At 47.3% G+C, this 21,667-nt stretch overlaps 1 protein-coding gene across 2 annotated transcripts in view; it reads right to left on the reverse strand.

Moving 5' to 3' along the window:
- Positions 1-7,658: 7,658 nt before the first annotated feature.
- ERBB4 (erb-b2 receptor tyrosine kinase 4) overlaps positions 7,659-21,667 on the reverse strand; it is a 576,525-nt gene continuing 562,516 nt past the window's right edge. For both annotated transcript variants that reach the window (XM_058421395.1, XM_058421396.1), the window contains 2 exons: positions 17,992-18,283; positions 7,659-16,089 (listed from right to left, as the gene is read on the reverse strand). In XM_058421395.1, coding sequence (XP_058277378.1) covers positions 15,653-16,089; positions 17,992-18,283 — 729 coding nt within the window. In that variant the 3' untranslated portion in view covers positions 7,659-15,652. The remainder of the gene's footprint in view (positions 16,090-17,991; positions 18,284-21,667) is intronic.

The raw sequence follows: 21,667 nt of genomic DNA on the forward strand, positions 1-21,667 counted from the left end.
CCTAACTTATTTTAACTATTGCAGTTTCAGAGAGCCACCTGGTAAAGCTCCTCCATGCCAATAAAGCTCAGTGGAGTTTTGCCCCACTTTGCAAGAGAGACCCAGAACAGTACGTGGATTCCAAGGAAATACACAATCCAATCAGCTGAATCATTGATGAGATCCATGTCTCCGTCATTTCTCCCTCTTTTAGTGGCTGGATGCTTTGAGATCTTTCTGCCCACCAGACTGCAGTAACCTCCATTACACTTTTGGCCAGGGTGCTGGGATAACAGGTGTAATAAGAAACAAAAAGTTGGCCAGTGTTGGAGTCCAGGGCATCCCTTTGGTTGCCCTGGAGGGTCAGGGACCTGGGCAGGGGGGTCTGGGACCCCAGCCCAGAGCTCAGAGAGACACTGGCTTTGATTTCAGTCCATGGGAAAAACTTCCTACACTGAGAGAGGGTTTACAGGCCACAAGAGTGTGAAAAATAGTAGTTTAGCTTATTACAGGGTGAAAAAAATAGTAATTTTAGGTCCCTAGCATTGAAGTGAATGGGGACAAGATGGAGAATTTGGGGCGTTGTCTCCTTCTTCTTCTCCTTCTCCTTCCCTCACTCCATTTCTGCAGTGACGTGGCACAAAGTAGTTAGTGAGGATTGGGTCAAAGTAAAGATGACCTTTTTAGTGATAGTGATAGACATTGGTGAGAAAGAGTAAACAAGAAATACGTAGTAATTAGTATAAAAGATAAGGACAGCCCAGCTCGGGGGGAGACGTGAGGAATCCATGCAGCTGCGAACATCTTGTCGGACTCCGAGAAAATTGTAAAATAAGAAACAATAAACGAAGTATGCAACCTTGAAAAATCTAAACCTGAAGACTCCGTCTCTTCCTTTGGCTCGGCTCTGAGCTGTGCAGGGGAGCAAAGGACCCTGAAACCACCTGAAAAACGGGGAAAGCCCCTGACAGGCCAGGAAACCTTAGAACCAGACATCACATCCTTGTGGTGCCAGCTAAACCTGCTGAGCCCTGCTGAGCCCCGTGAGGCTGCCCCTAGGGCTGGGGAGCAAGGCACCAGCATGCCCTTGGGATGGGTGTGTCCCTGTGCATCCTGCAGCAGGCTGTGCTCCCTGACCTCTCCATCCCACCTGCAGTGCTCAGGGACAGCTGCTGATGCTCTCCCACAGAGGTGATGGACAGGTGAAAGCCAAGCTGCTGTGTGGACACAGGTAACCTGGAGCAGGGAGGTTTTGCTGAGAACAAGCTAGTGAGTGTCACCCTGATACAGGAGATGATGATGCCTTGGGAAGGCTGACCTGAAACAGAGACTGGAAAGAGCTGGAGATTAAAGCAGATATTTATTGAAAGGCCTCCAGAATACACCTTGGGCAGGACAAGAGCCTGGTCAGGGCTACAACCAAGGTGGACCCAAAATGGTCACAAAATGGACAAAAGGTCAGGAGATCTTACACTTTTGTAAGTCTGGTCCATTTGCATATTTGGGTTAATTGTCCAATTACAGCTTCAGTTTATGAAGTCCTATACTTCTTGTTTGCTCCCTTCAGTCCACCGTTTGTACTTTTGGGCCTGAAAACTTGTAACCATTGTCCTTGGTCTCCACTGGGAGAAGGGCTTGTTTTGTCTCCCTGCTCTGTGCAGAGAGCTGACTGACACTGAATGTGAGACTCAGAACTGCACTCCTAGACAGCACAGAATCTGAAAAACACGAAAGCTCAAACTTAAGGCATCAGTGAGAGCCTGCTGTTGCTGCCCTGGCTGGGATGCAGGGTGTGGAGGCAGACCCCTGTAGCACTGGGGTTTACATCCTCAGGTGTTTCAGCCTCTGTGCTGGGTCACAAATAGCTGCTCTTAATCATCTATATTACCAATGCCGGGCTTTGATCCACCTGCAAACTTCTTTGTAAATTTGTGTGACATCAGACCCATGAGTGTGGGGAGACAGACAGAGATGGTGCTGAAGGCAATCTTGCCCCTGATGTGTTGCAGCTGTGTTAATTACCAAAGAGTGGGAGCAGCCTTGCCCCCACAGCTGTGGGTGTGATAGAAGAGTGAGTGAGCTGAGAGGGGCCTCAGTTGGAGTCTGCTGGCTGTGTGTGAGGAGGAAAGGAGAGGAGGTTGTGTGAGGGACAGAAAGGGTTATGGGGCCATGCTGGGGACAGGAAGGAGCCAGCTGGAACAGAAGAAGGAGGGAAAGAGCTAGAGCTGTGTGGAGCTGCCCATGGGAGGCTACATGGAAAAGGTATGAAAGACTTCTAGATAACAGGGTGCTGATGCTTGAAGCTGTCTGAGGTTTTACCAAAGCACTCTGAGTGTTGTGGCCATCTCCACGACACATCAGAAACTCCTTGTTCCCAGGTTTTGGTCGCCTTGGGGTGTGGCTCAAAGAACAAAATCCCAGCAGGAACAGTAAGGTCCCTGACACTGAGTTATTTTTCCAAGTCACATATCTGTGCGTGCTGAAGTGGTGACAGGGCCACTGTGGCATTGGTACAGAAACAGGGCTGAAAAAAACTGCAGAGCACAGGACTGTGGGAAGGGGAGCAGCACACCTGAGGCCTCCTCCAGATGAATGATCCATCTCTCCAGCCTCGCTGGTGTGCACGGCCTTGCACTCACCAAAGCTGCCTTAATGAGCACACCCCCGGCACCTTTGGGGTGCCACACTGACGTGTCTGCCCCTCTGTGCCTGCCCCCGAGGTCACTGGGTACAGGGGTGTGTTAGTGCCGACAAGGCAGGGTCAGCTCGTAGTTCTGCTGCCCTTGAGGGCTTGGAGCCAGCTCAGGCCATGGTAACTGTGCTGTGGACCAGCTCTGGAAAGCTGCTCAGTTATTTGTCCTGCCTTCCATGCACAATTGTTTTCTCCCTTGAGGTTAAGGGATACTCTCAATCAAAATGAGGATGTTTTACTCTGCTCTGGAAATGATTCAAATGCAGTGCAAACATTTTACTGTCTGATGCTTGGTATTTCTGCATAGAGCAGATAAAGCACCAGAGAAAGAAAGTTCTTGCCTCATTTCTCTCTCCTGGCCAAGATGATGCATCTAGTGGCATGACAGGCAATCTGTCTGCCCCACATACACAAACAGCTCCTGACTAAGTCTGGCTGATATCATATTTGCTGGGGTCCTCGGAGGCTTTGTGGTCCCCACTTCCTTCCACAACTCCTGGCTCCTGGTTGGAAACCACCACCGCCCCACCAAACACCGGTTTTGGCAAAGCAGCAAATCCAGTCAACAAAATATTTCTCAATGAATTCCTCTTTTCTGCTTCCCTGCTTTCTGTTCAGGTCCCTCTGATCAAAATGCACAACGTGGCAGTGCTGGGGTTAATGGCTTTGTTGTGGGCTGGTGCCCCTGCCTCTGTTTTTTGTCCATTTAGTCAGGGCCCCCAGAAACGCCTGGTTCAGCTGAGGGAATCACCCTCCTGGGGGTGTGCAGGACATAGCTCCAGGCAGCACCTGACAGGGACAGGCTCCTGCTGGGTTTCTCCTCACCTGTAAACCACATCTTAGACACAGCAGTGCAGGCAGGGTGGCCTCAGTGTTCAGTCCTGTGGGGTGTGGATCCCTAGCTAAAGTTTGTTTCCCTTGCGTTTGTTGGATTTGGGGGTGCCAGAGCTTCTTTGAAACATAAAGCAATGATGTGGGGTTCAGCACAACTGGAAAACACAAATGTGCCATGTTAGAAGGTAATAGAAGAAGGAAACAACTCCTCTGTGGAAAATTACTACCATCCATGGCAAAGGAGGAGCAAAGGGAAGGTGGTTTCCAACTCCAGGCGCTGCTTTGTGCTTCTCAGAGGCAATGGTGTGCAGGACTGCTGACTGGCCTGTGTTTGAGTGGCTGGATCCTGCTGCTGGCAAGCTGGATTTGGCTAGAGCTGCATCCTGTTGGCTTTCCAGGCTGGCCTCCCCATGCTGTGCTGTGTGTAATGCCTTCATGGTCCAGCTGCTGAGGAAAGCAGGGGCACTCCTGCAGTCCCCAGCCCCAGCTGGACCAGCGGGGACATGAGGACACTGCTGCCAAAGCAGCAGGGCATGAAAAATTCAGATCCTTCTCATGGAGTACAGTTACTTGTTCATCCCTCCTCCCCTCCCCTGGGCCCATCCCCACCCTAATTTGGTCCTTGATTTGCCAGGAACACATGCTGGTGAAGAGGTCTGAAAAGTTACGGTGATCTCTATTCTGTGGGAACAAAGTATTTCCTTTGCTGTTACTCCTTTTTGCAGCTCTGTGCAAGGTCTTTGCGGGGGGCACAGCAACAAGCGCCCTGCGTGCCAGGGACAAAGCAGATTTCTGTGGTCATGGCTGAAAGGAAAATGTGATTTCTTCCCTTGTTGCCACAATCTTGTTGACTTGCTGGTGTGTTGCATGAAGCAACTCGCACAGATTTTCTTTGCATAATGGCTTTTCTTGGTGTGAAAAATGCAGAGGGTAGCGGGGAGGATTTATCACAGGGAGAAGAATTTTGTGGTTGTGCTGGCTGTTTGTCAGCTGTTCCTTCCAGGGCATGATTGGCTGGAGCTATGGAGGGTTTGCCCCTTTGGAATTGCTGGCTATCCCCCAGAGCAAAGGCTTTGGATAACTTGTGTGGTCAGGGTTAAAAACCCAGCAATGCCTTGTTCTGATGGGGAAGATGGGCTGGAATGGAGGGTTGCAGACAGCATGGAAATAGTTTTCTAAGTAAATTTTTTTTTTTTTTTTTCCTAAATATTCACCTGTAAAGACTCATGCCAGCTCCCTGAGTTGGGCTGTGGACATGCTGGGGGTCTTCACCCCGCTGTGCCCAGCACATCTCTTGGAGGATGTGGAGCCTAGGGAGGGCAAATTATTGTCACAGGTATCTATGACTGCACACACAATTTGCCTTTATCTGCCCCATTGTGTCATAACCCCTGTGGCCCAATTTTCTCTGTGGCTGCTGAGACAGTCTGGGTGTTATGTGGTGGCCGTGGCCTGGGACATCTCCCTGGAGGCTGGAGAGGGCTCATTCACAAACAGCAAAACCCCAGGTGAGTGAGGAGCAAAGGTCTGAGCTGTTGTTTGATGGTTTTGCCTCCTTTCTGCCCAACTTTTAAAATAATTTTTAACCCCAGGAAGCTTTGAGTGTAGAAGTCAGATTATCTACTTGGGACAGGCTGGGGGGAGCAGAGAATGCACTGGTGCTGTACCAACACTCTAAAATGTTGCAAAACTAGGTACCTGCTTGGGGGAAATCTGTGTGGACAGCTAAAGAAAAAACCCAAATGAAAGCTCCCCCAACAACACAAACCAAAAAAAAAAGTGCCACAGACCCTCCACCACCCTCCACCAAATTTTTGAAAGGACCAAACGAATGCTTTAGTTGACTGAAGCCAAAATGCTCCCAGTTGTTCAGCTGGCAGACATTTAGTGATGTGGCCTTAAAATGTCGCAGGAGGACACATTTCAGGTTCAACCTTACTTGTGCCAGGAGAGGATTTGCCAAAACAAAGGGATCAGGGAAGAAATCCAGCTTTTCAGGCAAGCTCCCCGCTCCGTGCCCTCGCAGCGCTGTTCTTGGCTCTGTCTCAGAGCCCAGTGAACGCCTGTCCCACCACAGTGATGGGCTACCTGTAAGCCTGGCAGAGAAATTGGGCTGAGCAGTGTGTTATAGGCAGGTTAAAGGAGCCAAAGGGAAGCTTGGTTTTCTCTCTCCTGACTTTTCCTAGCTTCTGGCAGCAGCCTCCAAAATGTTTGCTGGCCCAGTTTTTGAGTGATGATATAGGAAGTGCTCCTGAACCTTAGCAATAGCCTCAGCAGTGGAGCTGAGCTGATTTTTCCTTGCTGATGGTTTTTACATTCCTGTTTTACTTCACATCAGTGCATTGGAGGGCTTGTTAGAAATGAGCTGCTCATTTGGCCTCTTCGGCAGCTTTACCGTCCTTGTGTGGTTTGCACACTGAGTGCAAGCTTTAAAGAGATTTGCTGAATTCTGGAGCTGTTACTGAAATTGGTTAAGCAGCCTCTCCTCCTGGGAAGGTCCCAGCCCTTAACAGAGGGGTTACAGTGCCAGTGGCTGCTTATTTTGCATTTGGAGGGAGCAAAACCAATTTCCCCAGTGCTCAGGGCACAGGCTTGTTGCAGTGGGACAAAATGTGCGGAGTACTACCCCTGCAAACCTCAGTAAGCTGAACACTGAGCAGCTGTGGGCCAGATTGAAGAGTGAGGATACAAGAAAAGAACCTCATCACTAGGGATACGGCATGAAACTGCCTGCAAAAGCTAAACTGTGCTTTTCAGTGCCACTTTAAACACCTGAACCCCATGGCCTTTGCCAAGCTATTCTGAACGAATAGGAATGAGAGGGCTTTAAATTAATATATCTCACTAAAAAATAGGTGATTGATTTACACTTTCCTTCATGTTTTGGCCAGTTATGTAAAACTCACTTGGGGAAAAGGGGTGTGTGTTTCTGTGTGTGTATGCATCTTCAAACATGTATTGCTCTCTTCTGAAGTGACCTGTTTTCTTGTGAAGATCACAGTGATACCAAATCCCTGCACCAGGCACTGTTTCCAGAGTTTTCCCGACAGTTCTAAAGGGTGAATGCTTAACTACATCACCCCAGCCCACTCTGAGCAAGTGGTGGTGTTACACACAGCTCCCGCTCCCTGAAGGCAGTGGGGAATGTTCCAGGATTCCAGCACTGGGAACTGTGTGTGTCTGCAATGACCTTTCCAGGCTGCTGGGCATAAAATGTTGAGGCCATTCACGAAACAAAAAAGTCGCAATCCAGGGAGACTGGAGCGTTTTAAAAATGTGCTTCAAAGAGCCAAATGACCTTTACAGGTTTCCAGCTAAATTTAAAATGCTTTCCAGAGGCTTGGCAGTGTGGGGCAATGCAAGGCAGACTGAGGGCAGGGGGACCAGCTGGAGTTAGGGTGTGTGCCAGACCCCATGGGAATGAACCTGTGGCACTGGCAGGGAATGCCTCAGTTAAATCTCACAGGTCTGTGTGTGTGTCATGGGCTTGAAATGAGCCACAGAGTGGGCACTGGACTGAGGGCAGCTCCTGGGGTTGGGGGAGGCTTATTCAAACCCTCTGAGAGCCTGGAAAGCATCTCTGTTTTCCAGCTCGATTTAAAGGTGCAGCTGCCAAAGGCAGGGCCAGCCCTGGCCAAGGTGGGGTGTGAGATGAAGGCATGTAGCTGTGGGGTGCATGTTTGCATAATGGGGTGTGTGGTTCTTAGGGTCAGATTTTATGTATGCACTGAATTAATGCCTCAAAATACACGTATACATCATTCCCCCACACCACCCTCTATCCCCTCCAGCAATGAAGCTGGGAGAGAAATCAACCCAGTGGAGCCAGCTGTGGGTGAACGAACTGCACACCCGGTGAGTGAGCCGGGGCATGGGATTCCAACACCTTCATGAGCTGTGGTGTGCTTGAAAAGGAGTGGAAACTGGAGGACCTTCTCCACAGGAGACTTGGCTGCTCCATCCGGGGTCAGGTAGGATGCGATTGATCCCTGTGTGTAGGGCGTGTGTGTGTGTGGAATGGTTTGGGATCAGTGTGTCTGTAGGGCGTGTGTGGGGTTTTCTGTGTGTGTTTGGGGTGTGTGTGGCTGCCCCAGCTCATGGCCACGCCAGGCCTTTCCATGGACACAGGGCCTCCGTGGCACTGGCAGCACTCAAGACGCCTTCCAAGAGATTTCACTTGTGCGCAGAGACTTTGTTTCATATTTTATTGAATTTCATTTATATTAAATTAAAAATATATTTCTGACAGATTCATGTAACAAAAAGGCAGAACAGTTTTCAAATTGTTCAGCTGGGATGAGTGTGGGTTGATGCTAGGTGGGTCGCAGTCTACATTTGCCTGAACAAACAGATAAAGCTCTACCCCAAGGACCATGAGGAGAAACTCCGGGCTGCACGGGGGTGGGGAATAGAACCACACAAAGAGAAGATCCACAGGTTTCTTCCCAGCTTCCAAACAAGACAAAAGGGAAGGGAAAGGAAAAAAAAAAAAGAAAAAACCCGAGAAACCATGAAAAGGAGGGAAATTATGCTAAAATATGTACCTAATATTAACCCAGGTCAGTAAGAATTTTAACAGTGTATAATTCTCAACAGCTAAAATATGAGAAACGAAAGGTTAAAGTAACATTACGCCACACACGATTGGCATACCCTACTGTGTAAGCAAGTGCAGAAAGTCTGAACACACCACAACAGTGCTAAAACACGGAATCACACAGAATGCTGAAAATGGGACTTCTAACCAAAACCAGAAGGTGGGAAGGGAGAGAAAGGAAAGGGGAGGAGGGGCTTAAATCACAAGCAAATTACCTATATACAAATCAACCCTAAGGACAATTATGTTCCAAACAATGGTGTTCACAAGGAAAATAAAAGCAACATTATCCTTATTTACAAATGCAACTAGCTGTGTCTTTAACAAGCTATAAAAATACTATTCACATTTTCAAAGTAACATACAGTAGGTATTGAATTTCTTTTTATTTTTGTTTCAGAAAGGCAGCTAACTCTGAATGCATCACCTTGCAAGAAATGAGTGTCTTCCCCAACATGCTGACGCTTCTGAAGGTACTTCATAAGGCAGAACTATTGTTGTTTTATGTTGTGGCTCTTTCAGAACGTGGAGGATTGACAGAAAACCAGACCACCCCATCTGTGCTGCTGGTTCTTCTGGACTGGGCCATGCTGGCACCGTCATCAGGAGTCACCAGGAGCTCAGTGCCACCCCAGTGTCACCTGCCAGGTGGGAGTCTTTGATCCCAATGGGACAGGAATGTCATACCCTGGGCCTGAATATGAGCCTCATCTGAAAAGTCAGTGGTTTAAGACCACCAGGTCAGGAAATACAATTTGGCTATCTCTGTTCTTAGAAAGAGACTTCTCCTCAGTTTCCCTTCCCTATACAAGGACTGATACCTATTTAGCAATCCCAGCTTACAATATGGGGGAAATAGCAAAAACCAGGCAAAAGAAGGGATTAAAACCATTGTGAATGATGTATCGAACGGGTACCAATTTCCATCTTTAAAATACTATTAAAAATTACCACTCTTCTCATTCACCTGCATTTTCCTCTTGCATTACCCCACCACAAAGTAGTCGGTACCTACTTCCCATGCCATGTCCAGAGGAAGGGTGATTTCATGCATTCAAAGTTAGCTACCCCCTACACAGCTGCTCAGTTAATAATCGACCCATTTAACAGCAGGACCAGTTTATGCTACATATGTCAGAGTACCTTGCCTCGAAAGAACGGCATACGTATCTACACTTAGAAAATACCAGTCACAGTTCTCTACTGTGGTCATCCCAAAAGGGTTTAGTCTTCAGAGTGCTATGGACAATACAGTGTTTCCCACCTAGGAGAGCTCTGAGGTTGAGCTGGGGACCAAACTGCTGGCAAAAGGCGCTCAGTTTCGGCCCATGGCTCTGTGTACCTGTCACACCTGAGCCAGCAGCCTGAGGGTGCTGGGCAGGATTCACCTTCACCCCACAGGGTTCACCCACGACACAGCCAGAGCATGATTTCATGGCTTTTTATTGGTGATGGGACAAGAACTGGGACATGGCTGCCCACACTGCCTAATGCCTTACAAAGCTCCCCTCAAAACCTCTCTCTGCCAAGGTCCACAAAGCTCACTTCTAAAATTAAATAATTTTTATTATTTAGGAGAAAAAACCCTACAACCCCCAGCTTTGATTCCTCTTGTTTCCTGTTGGGATGTCCTTGGGCTTCCCCCTGACACCCTTCCCTGTATTGTTGCCACAGACCCCAGCTGGAGGATGCCCTGGGTGGGAGGTGTCCCTCTGGCTCTGGTCAGGAGATGAGACTGGAGTTCAAGGCCCACTGAGTCCCCACCACCATCAGTCAGACCTGGACACTCACAAAGTTCCCTAGAAAGTGCTCTGCACTGTCCGAACTCAGAGGCAGATCCCAGCCACCACTGCAGCAGCACCACCAACATCCTCACCTGCCTGTGATTTCCTCAAGAGCAAGGAGCCTACCATGGAAACAAACCACTATTCCACACAGTGGTAAATTAAAATTGTGCTAAAATAACATTCAAACTAACATGGAGACATGATTTTTGGACAATTTAGGGTGGTGCTTCTAACCACATAGCTTTATTTTTGTTATTAGTTCCCAGTCTGAAAGCCCCTTTTGTAACAGGGATCTTTTCCACCTTTATAACAGATGCTTAGCAACAGGCAGAAAATTTAAAAAAGAGGGAATCCTGCACACACAGTGGTGCTTCACTGAGGCTACTTTGTGGGACAACTGCAGCTCCCTGCCTGATGGAACACAAGCACTACAGCCAGCCACCCTACCCCACCCAGCCCTGGCTTTCTGAAAAACAACCTGAACCCAAATCCAAGATCTCTACAGAACCACAGATGAGCTGTTTCATCAGCAGCAGAGGTTGAGGATCCACAGGAGTGAGACCACAGCAAGTGACAGCTGGAAATGAGCAGAGACTTCACCTTTTGAAAGAGACTTGCCAAAGGGAAACTGAGGTGATATTGTCCCCTCTGAGGTACCCTCTAAGAGCGAAAGAGGTGGCTGAAAATTTGCTCCCATTATTCTAAAGCCTCTGTTTCACCCTCAAGCCAAACATCCTTCCAAGCATGTAAACCCTCTATCTGAGCTCCACAGTTCTGAAATGCACTTGGGAAACCAGGATGGGAGCCCCGAGGCACCGGCTGTGCAGGGTGAAGGGAGCAGCCAGCCCTGATGCATGGGCACTGCCCAGCTTGCAGCCCTGGGCACCTCTGGTGCTCCCACTCCTTCCTCCCTAGAGGGCTGGCACGCTGCAGTGGGAACGTCCCTGTGTGTGCTGCAGAGGCTGTCCCTTCTCTAAGGACATGCCCACCCAGGCTGCCAGGGAAGCACAGCTCATTGGGATGCTTCCAGCCATCCTGGGGAATTACATGACCAACAGCCTCATCCTGCCTTGTGCCAGTCTCCTCATCTCCCAGACCGAATAAAGGAGCTCCAACAATCCCATCCTTCTGTCAGCTGCCTCCATGATGTGCAACACCTACACAGACACATCACTTAGACAAAGATTTTTTTTCTTCACTATCTGATTTTCCATCTCCAAAACCAAGCTGTATTTCTAGGGTGCCTCACCTCACAACTCCTTCCTCTCCCCTGTTCTGCCCAGCTCTACCTGAAGCTATGGAAAGACTGGATCCACAGAATCAGGGCTGAGCTGCTCTTCCAGAGCTGCCACTCTCCTTCCTTCTGGGCTGGGATTGGCGGTGGCTGAGGGTGAGATCTTCAGTGGAAACAGGTGTCAGATCATCGAATATAAGAAGCACATTTTCTGCCAAGTAAGTGGTACATCCAGGGGTAATACAGCATTTCTTTGTACACAGAAAAGGATTTCAGGGTACCTGAAATAGACCTACCTGGTGGCTCCTATTGCAGATTTATTTCCATCTCTTGCTACCTGAGAGAGATGACGTGTTTGAAATGTAGTTGTAACTACTCTGCAACATCTGAGCCAATGGCCACGTAAAAATCCCTCCTGGCTGTTTTTCAGAAAAAGAAAAATCTGAAAAGATCGGAAGAAGTAAATGTAAAAGTAGTTGGTTTCAGCCAATTATGTTACAGTGAGTCAATCGGTCCCAGTGTCTGCTTGCAGTAACCCTCAGGTAGGTAATAACAGCGAGGACAAGTAACACTGAAAGATCAGGACAAAATAATCTATTCTCTTTCCTTTAGCACACTGCTTTGTGCCTTGGACAGTGGCTGATCCACACTCAGGTAAAATGTGCTCTTGAAAAGCTGGTCGCTGCTCTCCCATCACACAGGCCCTGACAAGAGGAGGGAGAACATTCATGAACAGCAGACTGCATTCTAAAACCCACCAAACCTAAGTGTGCTGTGTACAGATGCCTCTGTAGCACTAGAGAGTGAATTACACCCAAAGTGCTTCTGTGGATATGCTCACCTGCTGCTTTGTGCTGACAACATGCAGCGTGTGGATATTTGTACTTTTCCCCAAAACCTGTCATCGTGCATTAAAGAGCTTGGCCTTCATCTTTCCTCCCATATGAATCCCAGCTGAATGCTTGCCATGATACTGCCATGTGCACTTGCCCAAGTTCTTTCACCAAGCCAGCAGCAACACCCAGTAAGGCAAAGGTGTGAGTTAAGCACAGCCAGGTGTTTCTGCTGATCAGATGAAAGCAGCCAAACACTTCTGCTCTCTGTTTCTTTTTTTTTTTTTTTCTTTAGCTGTGATTAAACTATCTCTTGCAAAGAGGCAAAACCTGCCAGCTAAGCTCAGAACTCCTCTTCCAGAAGAAAGGGGCAGGGTTCAGATAACTGCAGCCCTCTGGGCTGGCTCACCAGCAGCCTCAGCACCACACAGGCCCATCTATAGGGCAAGAGCCAGCTTTGACAACTGCAACTCAAACCAGAAGCTCAGAAAATAATAATAATGATAATAATAATAATAATATTGTGAAGCTGCAGTGTGTGGAGTTCTCCCTCATCCCGAATCACTGTGTTCATTAAGTCTCTGCCTGTCCTCTGCTATCCCAGACCCCAGTAGTATGGCTCTGCATGGCTCATCCTGGCTGTCAGGCAGAGCCCAAGCTCCTGTTCCAGCTTTCCTGCCGCTCCACTTGCAGGAACCTCTGCATTTCCACGTTACCTAATATATTATAGCACACCCACAGTCAACAAATAAAATTAATAAACAATTTGAGCCTTGTAAGAAATAAAATGTTAAACTGTTAAACCCCACCAGTATTTACATTTGGATTACTCCATGGGCCTGTTGCTAACACGAGCACTACTTCATTACCAGAGAAACAAAAAGGCCTCACCTCGTGTGAACAGCTCCACCCCAGTGCCTGGCTCTGGAGATGTGCCTGCCTCTGTCTGCCCCCGCAGCCTCTGAGTTCATCTCTGAATTCCAGCACGTTAGCTGCACCAGCATTTTATTTTCTATTTTTTCTCCATTAGGAGTTACTCTGTTACAAGACTTGTTCAGGGACAAACCAACCTTTCTCCACCTACCCATGGTGCTGCAGGCAGCTGCTGTGCTGAAACGGGGCGCCCACATTGCTGTGCTGGTCTCTGTCCCCAGGCAGCCTGGCAGACCTTGGCCTGCGAGCACTGCTGTGGGCAAACCTTCCCTGGAGCAGCCCCCCAGGGCCTCATGGCACCCTCTATGCCCCAGCCCCCGTCCCTAAGATGGTGAGGAGCTACCAGAGGCACCACAAGAGGCCCCTCAGTGCAGGATTATATCCATCATATCCAGCGGTCTGCTGGCCATTTGGTCCTATCACCACAAACCACCTCAGTACCATTTGACCCAATCTCCTTTTAACAGCTCAAAGATCTGTACCCGCTCTTTCTGCTTTCAGAACCTTCAGCTATGTACTTGATGCAGACCTGGTTGCAGCTGGCCTGGACACACCTGGTGCAGGAACAGCCCAGCCTTCTGGTCACACACAGTTTTCCACCTACAAGGGTGACAACCAACCCAGGTTTAACACCTCTTCACACCTTTGGCAAGCTGAGCCTCAGCCACTAAGCTTCAGGTAACTATTGCTTGTTTCTTACTCCCTTCCTCTGCTTCCCTAAGATTAAAGGTGGCAAGCTGTTGGAATGGCAGGAATTTAGAGGACGGTGATGCCATTCCAGTTTCTGGTTTTGTTGCCAGGTTAGGTCACCCCAAAGACGTCAGCCCTAACAGAGCTAAAGCACATAAACTTAAATGCTGTTGCATCACCCAAGATCGCCACGCACCAGGTATTGTTTCTTCCCTTTAAAAGCCTTGATGGATAGGGACAGGCAGATCTCCAAAGGTACCTAACAGTTCCTTAAGATGTTTGGTGGGAAGTAGGCTCACGAATGCCGCTACACATGTGGTCATGGTGTGCCAGGAGCAAGCCTTGGTGTCTCCGGCCCTTACGCCTCCTTTCCCAGCTCCATCTGCCCCAGGTCTCTAAAAATGTCCAGAACTCTGGTTTGAAAGAGATTTCCAAAGAGGAGCAGGTCAGGGGATGCCTACCTAAAATCTGAGGTTGATAAAAGCAGAACTAAGTGCAAGGAGACTGACTCATACTTATTTACATTTTTGACAGAAAGCTCTGCAAATCATGCACATTTTGATTTCTCAAACCTCATATGCACTGTCTTCTGTGCCAGAGTATTCCTCTTTTTAGAAAAATGGTATTCTGTACTGCGCTGCAAGCCAGAGCAGGACACTTTCCTCCCCTGATCCTTTCCAGGGCTTGCTCTGCTGTCCTTCACAGAGCAGCAGGAAGAGCTGGCTGCTCTGCCACTGTATTCTCTGAAGCAGTCACTGCATTGGCCTCTCAGAAGTGGCAGACATTGTTCCAAAGACTTGATTTTCTTCATTTTGGCATTTCCACAGTCATCCTTTACAAATAACTTATATTTCTTTTTTAATTTAAAATTATTATTTTGTATTTTGCTGGTCACTTCCATATTGCTTCATTCAAAATCCAGAAAATTCAAATAAAATTAGAGGTTAAGTGCAAACTAACTTTCCAGTGAACCGCTATGTGCGTTTTCTCCAGTCCAGTGTCTGTCTTCCAGTTTAAAGGACCCTTCCCACCCCACCCCACAGAATATCAAACTCTTCAGTTCTCTGTCTTGTCCTCAGTGTTGCCTGACAGCATCCCCAGCTCCCTTCATGACCATGAAGAAGGAAAAGAGGGAAGAATTACTGACAATCTTTTGAAGTGTTTATAGTCAGCAGGTATAAAACAGGAAAGCAAAGCTTTTGGCATACAAATCTTCATTTCTTGGCCTGTTTTTTAGCTTCAAAAGGAACACATATTGGAGGTGTGGTTCTGTTACTCTCTTCTGAAAGGTATTTTGTGTTTAAAGTGTTTGTTGTGTTGGCACACGTACAAAAATGGTCACGTCACGTACCAGTTCTGATCAGGAGTCTCTGTGGCTGGGAATTGGCACAAAATCACGGTGTGGCTCAGAAGAAGGGTTTAGCTCTATGTGGGAGTCACATTATCATTTCTTGGAAAGCCACAATGAAGATCTCAATGTTTTTGAAAAGCTATGTTAGCCATTTTCAGTTGCTGGGATATAAAGTGTTAGAGAAAGAAATTGCATTCTCAATCTCAATTACTATGCTATCACACAGGATATAAAAATTGTCCATTTTTCACCCTGATGGAAATTGCATGGAGATTTCCAGGAATGCTGTACAGACTCTCATCAGTTCCTGTTGAAAGAATCAGCCTTTCTGTGGCTTTCCCTACAGTGTCTGGTTGAATCACTGAGAACGTGCTCATCAGCAGTACTGCCACCGGCCTTTCCTAGTACCAGCTGGCTTCTCTGGGCGTCCAACCTCTGCATCTGCTGGAAGTGGGAAAGGCCACGTTGCACACTCCTTCTTTCAGTCTCTTTCCTTCCTTCCTTCCTTCCAGGTTCCCAACCCAATCTGCAACCAACTCCATGACATCCTTCCACTTAGAAATATCAAAAATGAGTGAACTGGCAAGAAGAGGAAGCTCATGGGAGAAAGAGAGGGAGGGAGGGAGGGAGGATGAGCAAGGGCAGGGAGAAAGGGGGAGCGAGGGAGTATGAGTGAGGCAGCTAGAAGGGGTTGCCTTTCCACTTGAGTGAGAGCACAGCCACTACACCACGGTATTCCGGTGTCTGTAGGGCGGCGGGGGCAGCACAGTGCCAGGCTTCAGGGAGAACTCGGAGAGGTATTCAGGATTCTCTGCCACTATGGGCCGGATCCGTCCGTTCTGTTTGTAAAAGTATTTTGTGCTGTACTCTTGCAGGTAGTCCGGGTGCTGGAGGGTGCTCCGTGGGGGCAGGCTGTGGTTCCAGTAGTCTGGGTTGTCAAAGGCCTTCTTGGCTTTCTCTGGCAAGTTATTCTTCAGGTACTCGGCTTTTTCCAAGGTGTTGGCAAAAGTGTTGAGGTACAACGGCTCGTTCACGTACTCATCCTCCGCTTTGGGCTGCCCGCTGGGAGCGCTGTGGTACTCCGGGTTGTCCACAGCTTGGAGATCTCCGTTCTTTCGTCGGGAAACAAACGGGTTCTCTTCCACTGGGTTTAGGTAATCTAAAGGAAGATAAAAAATAAGTCAGCCAAGAGTGGTAGTAATCTATCCATGTAGCATCACCTGACCAGAAGCACCACTTGGACTAGAGCACCCTCCACCTCAGCCATTCCAAGAACTCCAGATGGGATCAGGAGCCAACTGTGTTGAACACACACTTGTGAAAAATGAAGTATTTACCAGCTAAACAGACAGGATGGGTTAAAACAGGTACCTCGGAAGACTGACTTATCAAACACACTGGCGAGCTAAACTACAGCTCTTACTGAACAATTGTCCATGTGGTCCCCCGGACTTCCTCTCATTGTGTGATTTACAGACCCAAACACGCTGAATGACTTCTGCCTCTGCAACCTTGGACCTGTTAGCAAAGCCTCTGCTCTGCAGTCCTTCCATCCAGAAAGCTCTATAGGAATCTCAGTTAAGCCTCTCTGCACAAAGCCTATCCCCAAGAGCTAACTTTTAAGACAGCTTCATTTCTAACAGAACAATTTGCCTGATTAAAATCCTTCCATCCCTGAAGGACAAAGGGCCTTGAAGCATTATGAAAAAGAAAGTTATACAAATGAGCCCTAGAAAGGGAACAAGAGAGCCTTAGATCAGCTGCAAAATAGGACTTAGAGCAGGTTACAGTTGCCTCGAATCACTTGCTGTGGATTAACACCCCATTTCCAGCAGCACGGTGCTGCTCACGGGCTCTGCACACACCGCCACAGAGTCCTGGTGCAAGGGATCATCTGGTTCCATCCAGAATGGGACCAAAATTATTAAAGGCAAAAGTTCAAGATCCAGTGAACACCTTTGAACCTGCAGCTAACACGTCACTGAACACGAGCTGAATAGTGGGAATATTTGTTTGTTTAGTGACGACGGCCAAGCAGTGCTTTGATTTGAGCCCTGCAGCTGGCATGGAACACACAGATGTGGCCACACTGTGACAACCCTGTGTCTGTGCCAAGGGGGTCAGGCAGGAGCTGCGTTCTCCTGAGCTGCTGCTGCCACATTCCCAAGGGCTCAGGTGGCTCCTGCAGAACTCTAAGGATCCCCAGGGTGCACCTGTATGGGTACGTAGATGTGGGCTCACACAAAGTAAATCACTGCAAGGGAGACTCCCTCCACTGCTGCTGCTGCGGGTCGAGCCCCAGGGCTCCCTCCATTCCTCTATCATGTAACAAACAGGACAAGTGGCTTCCAAATTCTTAGCAAACACAGTAGTGACTTGTCATTTACATTTGCATTTATTAATTTCTTTAAAGCTATCACAAGGCTTTGGAAGCAAACGAATAATGACACATCCCCTTACATCTAAATGACTGCTATCGTTATTTAAAGAGTAAGAAATGAATGAGGGCAAACTGGGAAGTGCAGCATGCTGAGCCAGCACAGATTTAGGCAATCTTCCCCTTGCAGTGATGCTCTCTTTAAAGCACATCTTGTTCTTTTAATCCTAGGCTTCCCTTGGGTATAAAATGTCAGCTCTGTGTATCAGTTCTGTGGTAGGTTCAACGTGACATTTACCAAGCACAATACCAAGAATAAGATCAATAAACAAAGCAAAGTTGGGACTGTGGCTGGCTGAAGATATATCCTTTCATTGAAATGACTGAAGATTTGTGTTTCGGTAAGAAGGGGGCTTGGCTTTTTTTCATTCCTCTTGTTATTTCTCAAAAAAGTAAAAGGAGGACTTACCAACTTTGACATACTGGCACATTTGAGCATATCAAAGTAGAAAATTCAGGAGAGAAAACCAAATCCCCGTGTAAAGGAATATTAACCTAGTCAGAATGCTTCAACCTTGATGGGTAACTCAATAAAGTCATTTTTTGATGAAAAGCTGCTGACGTACAAATAGAATAAATGTAGCCAGGCTAGAGCAGGAGCCTTTCTGGAAAGTCAATATTTACCTGTTTTAGGTTTGTCTCGCATAGGTGTCATGTATCCGTCCTCATCCAGCTCTCCCCGCGCGACCCGCTCGGGAACAAAGATGGTGGGGTCAGCGCTGTACCTCTGGGTGCTGCTGTCCTCTTTTGCCAGGGTTGCCACCTGTTTCTTCATCGTGCCATTGCAGCAAGAGTCTTCAAAGATCTCTGCTGCGGCTCCTTGAGCAGCTGGGGCTTCTGGAATGATGCAGCCTGGAGCCCTGTACAGCATCGGCACCTCCGCAGCGTAGCCGCCGTCCCGGTACACAAACTGGTTCTGTTGGGAGAAAAATCACAGCATGAGAAAGGAGGCTCCCCAGGGGAGAAGCTTCCACAGCAAGTCATGGCTGTACCTCCTGTGCCTCTCCTGCCATGCTGGGCAGGGGAAGCCCTGAACATGCTGCACTGCCAGGGTTTGGTGTGGACCCACAAAGCATCGGTCTTCCCAGCCGGTGTTCAGCGGGGATAGGAATGGGGCAGGGAAACGCGTCTCCTGTTGGGAACATGGAGGCTGGACACACACAGCTGCAAGAGGTAAAAGTGGTATTTCCTCTTCTATTAGTCTGGCAACCTCCCCTGATTTCTGATCAAAGCCCTTTAAACATCATGTTAGGGAAATCTCCTCCTGCCTGGGGTAGAAACCACAAGCATCTCTGTTCATTCCTGGGGTGATGCTTTTAGTGTGTCCTGTGGTGAGAATCATGGGGTCACTCACACCATGTGCAATTCCACCAGGAAATGTGTTTCAGGCTGGTGGCCTGTGTTTGTATTGGCACCTCAAGTCAATGATTCAACTCAACCTGCCATTTTGCTTGTCAGCACGGACATGAAAGGAGCTTCCAACATCATGATCTATGGATAGGAAGGAAAGATGCACGGATTCATCCAAGCCTTTTACCTAAATGGTTTTCCAAGAAAAGTGTCAGAATTTTGGGTGTGAGTCCTTAGAGTCTGTACACTAATCCAGGCTGAGTCTGAAGATCTTAACTATTTGATTCCTTATATATACACTTATATATATATATATATACACTGTTGTCTTTTAGGTCATTTATGGAAGAAAAAGGAGTTTGAAAAAGAAAAAAAAAGTAGTAAAGAAAGGAAGAAAGCCTAAAGGATGTAGGCTGAATGTGAAATACTTACTCCTGACATAGGGGTACACGCAGAAGGAGGGCTGTGTCCAATTTCACTCTAATAGGAAAGAAAATTGGATGGTGGATACATAACAAGAGGCCACATGAATGAAACAAGTCACATGAGCTGTACGAGCCAGTTGGGAGAAACACGCAGATCAGTCAGATCTTCTAGCTGGACCCAAAATTCAAAGTCAGCCAGGGCAAATGCCTGACCCCCAACAAGCTGTGTGTGTCACCAGTGTGAGATAGAGCCACTGATCCCACCTGGGCTCACTGCGAGTGAAGGAGGAACATAAGACACTTTACCAGGTGTTACTTTTTAAAAGAGAACAGACACCAGCAACACTGGATGCAGACTTTGCAGTAAGCCTCCAACTTCACAAGTTGCTTGTGCAACAGGATTGTTTGGGACAACTGGGAAGGTCCATTCAATCAGGGAACACCCTGAAAACTGGAGATGCTGTGATTGCCTCCGGACCCTCCAGATTTGTAATGATACATGGGCAAGGACAGGCTACAGTGCAGAATGTGTTAGGCAAATGGATACAAAAAAATCTCCTGAGCCTGCCAGATGCTACTTTAAAGCCCTACTGAGGGCTCTGAGACACTGCACTGTTGCTTTTTCCTCAGCCTGGAGATAGTTTTAGTAAGGAGGTAATGTAAGAGTGGATATTTGAAGGCTTTCAGGGGCAGTTATGGATGGATGTCCACAAAAGCCCCACTGGGATGTATCACACCCCTTTCATTTACATCTCCTTGTTTCCAAGAAGGCACTCCCACGAACCTCAAAGGTTGGTTCATTGATTCTGGATGAAAAAGGGCAGAGCTGTCTTCCAAGTACTCTCAGTTCACATCTTTCAGTGATGTCTTGAAGACAACTTAGAGAAGCATGTCTTTTGCCAATAGGTTTGACTTCTGCACACAGGGCTATAGCCCTCTGCCAGCAAAAGTTCAGATGATTAGCAGCTTAAAAAAAGTACTGTTCTAGGGTGGCCACATTATGTGCCTGTGGGCTCTGCTCCATCCTCAGCACAAAGGGCTAAACCCACTGTTTTATCTTTAGCTCTTCTTGGCTGTGACTCTCATATTTAAATGCATGCTCTGCAACTATAACAACACAGGTAAAGAACAGGTCCTCGCAGCTCAGCCCTGAGGTGTCCCAAGGTGTCAGGGGACAACTGGCTGCCATTAATGTCTTTATTGCTATTTTTGCTGACAAGAGCCTTTCCAGTCAGTGACCTGCCAACTAAGATTCATGTAACTGTGTTTTCCATGCCTCTCCTTTAATGCTGTGCTAAACATATCTGTCTTGCAACACACCCTGACCACAGAACTTTACACGTGGCTTTTCTCCCCCACTGCTGTCTGCATATTTGTTTTACTTTTCACTGTTTTTCCCCATGAGGTGATACCTTGTGGCCACTGTTCTATTAGAACAGGAGGCAAAGAAAACAGCTGTGGTGCCATTTAGTTGGCTTGAAAATTGAATGTAATTGTTTAAGTGCCCTTAAATTGACTGGTAATTGCAACATGAGTTCATAATTTTGTAGGCTTCCAAGATTACCCTCAGACAACTCTTATTGGTCAGGACATGAATCGCTCTGTGAGAAGAAAATATATTTAGATTTTACCAGGTAAAACATAAATAGCTTGCTTTGTATGTGAAATCCAATTTACTTTGTTGAATTTTGGCAGTGGTGGTGGGGGGTGTTTTTGCATTTTAAATACTACCTTGAAAAAACCAGTGGGTATTCCTTTACTGAAAAGCACTAGAACTTTGGATTTCTGATCCAAAAAAGTCTCACTGGAATGATCATCTCTGTCTTTTTGAGATAGATAGAGACCTTAGTGGCTGGTTGCTCCAAGACCTCACAACTTAAGCCTACTTAAGAAGTCTCAGCTTCTTACTACTTAAGAAGTCTCATACTTAAAAAAAAAAAAAAAAAAAAAAAAAAAAAAAAAAAAAAAATCAATACCAGCTCCCATTTGATGGTGTAATGCATGTTACATCCATTAGTTGTGAAGTGCACACATCCATTGACAGGGAAACTCATCACACTCCAGAAGGAGCCTCACTTTTTTAACTGCCCACAAGCTGAAATGCCCAAGATTTCATTCTGATTTCGTTCTGTACAGCACATGATTGAATTTTAGGCAAAAACATGACAAGGCGGAGAAAGAATAAAACCCAAGAAAATGTCTCCTAAAGCCTTTTCCCAAGGCCCTCTGATATGAAATACCAGCAACACATCAGCTGTTATAACAGCCAATGTTTGTGCAAAATGAGCCTCGATCAAAGAGTGGTAAATAGCATTTCTGTGAATATTGGCTTGTGCTATTGCTTTCTATTCATTAATTTCATTTCCCAATGCCTTGCTTCTAAAATCTCCTAAAGGTAAATATCTCCCCCTTTATAGCAGGGACATAATATTTTCTGGCTGCATCTTAAGCTGTAATGAAATCAAACCCTGCCGGGCGCTGGTTTTCCTGGCCACCCACAGAAATGTTGATACAACGTTGCACAA

The sequence above is a fragment of the Hirundo rustica genome, chromosome 7 (assembly GCF_015227805.2).
Source record: "Hirundo rustica isolate bHirRus1 chromosome 7, bHirRus1.pri.v3, whole genome shotgun sequence".
NCBI classification, from domain to species: domain Eukaryota; kingdom Metazoa; phylum Chordata; class Aves; order Passeriformes; family Hirundinidae; genus Hirundo; species Hirundo rustica.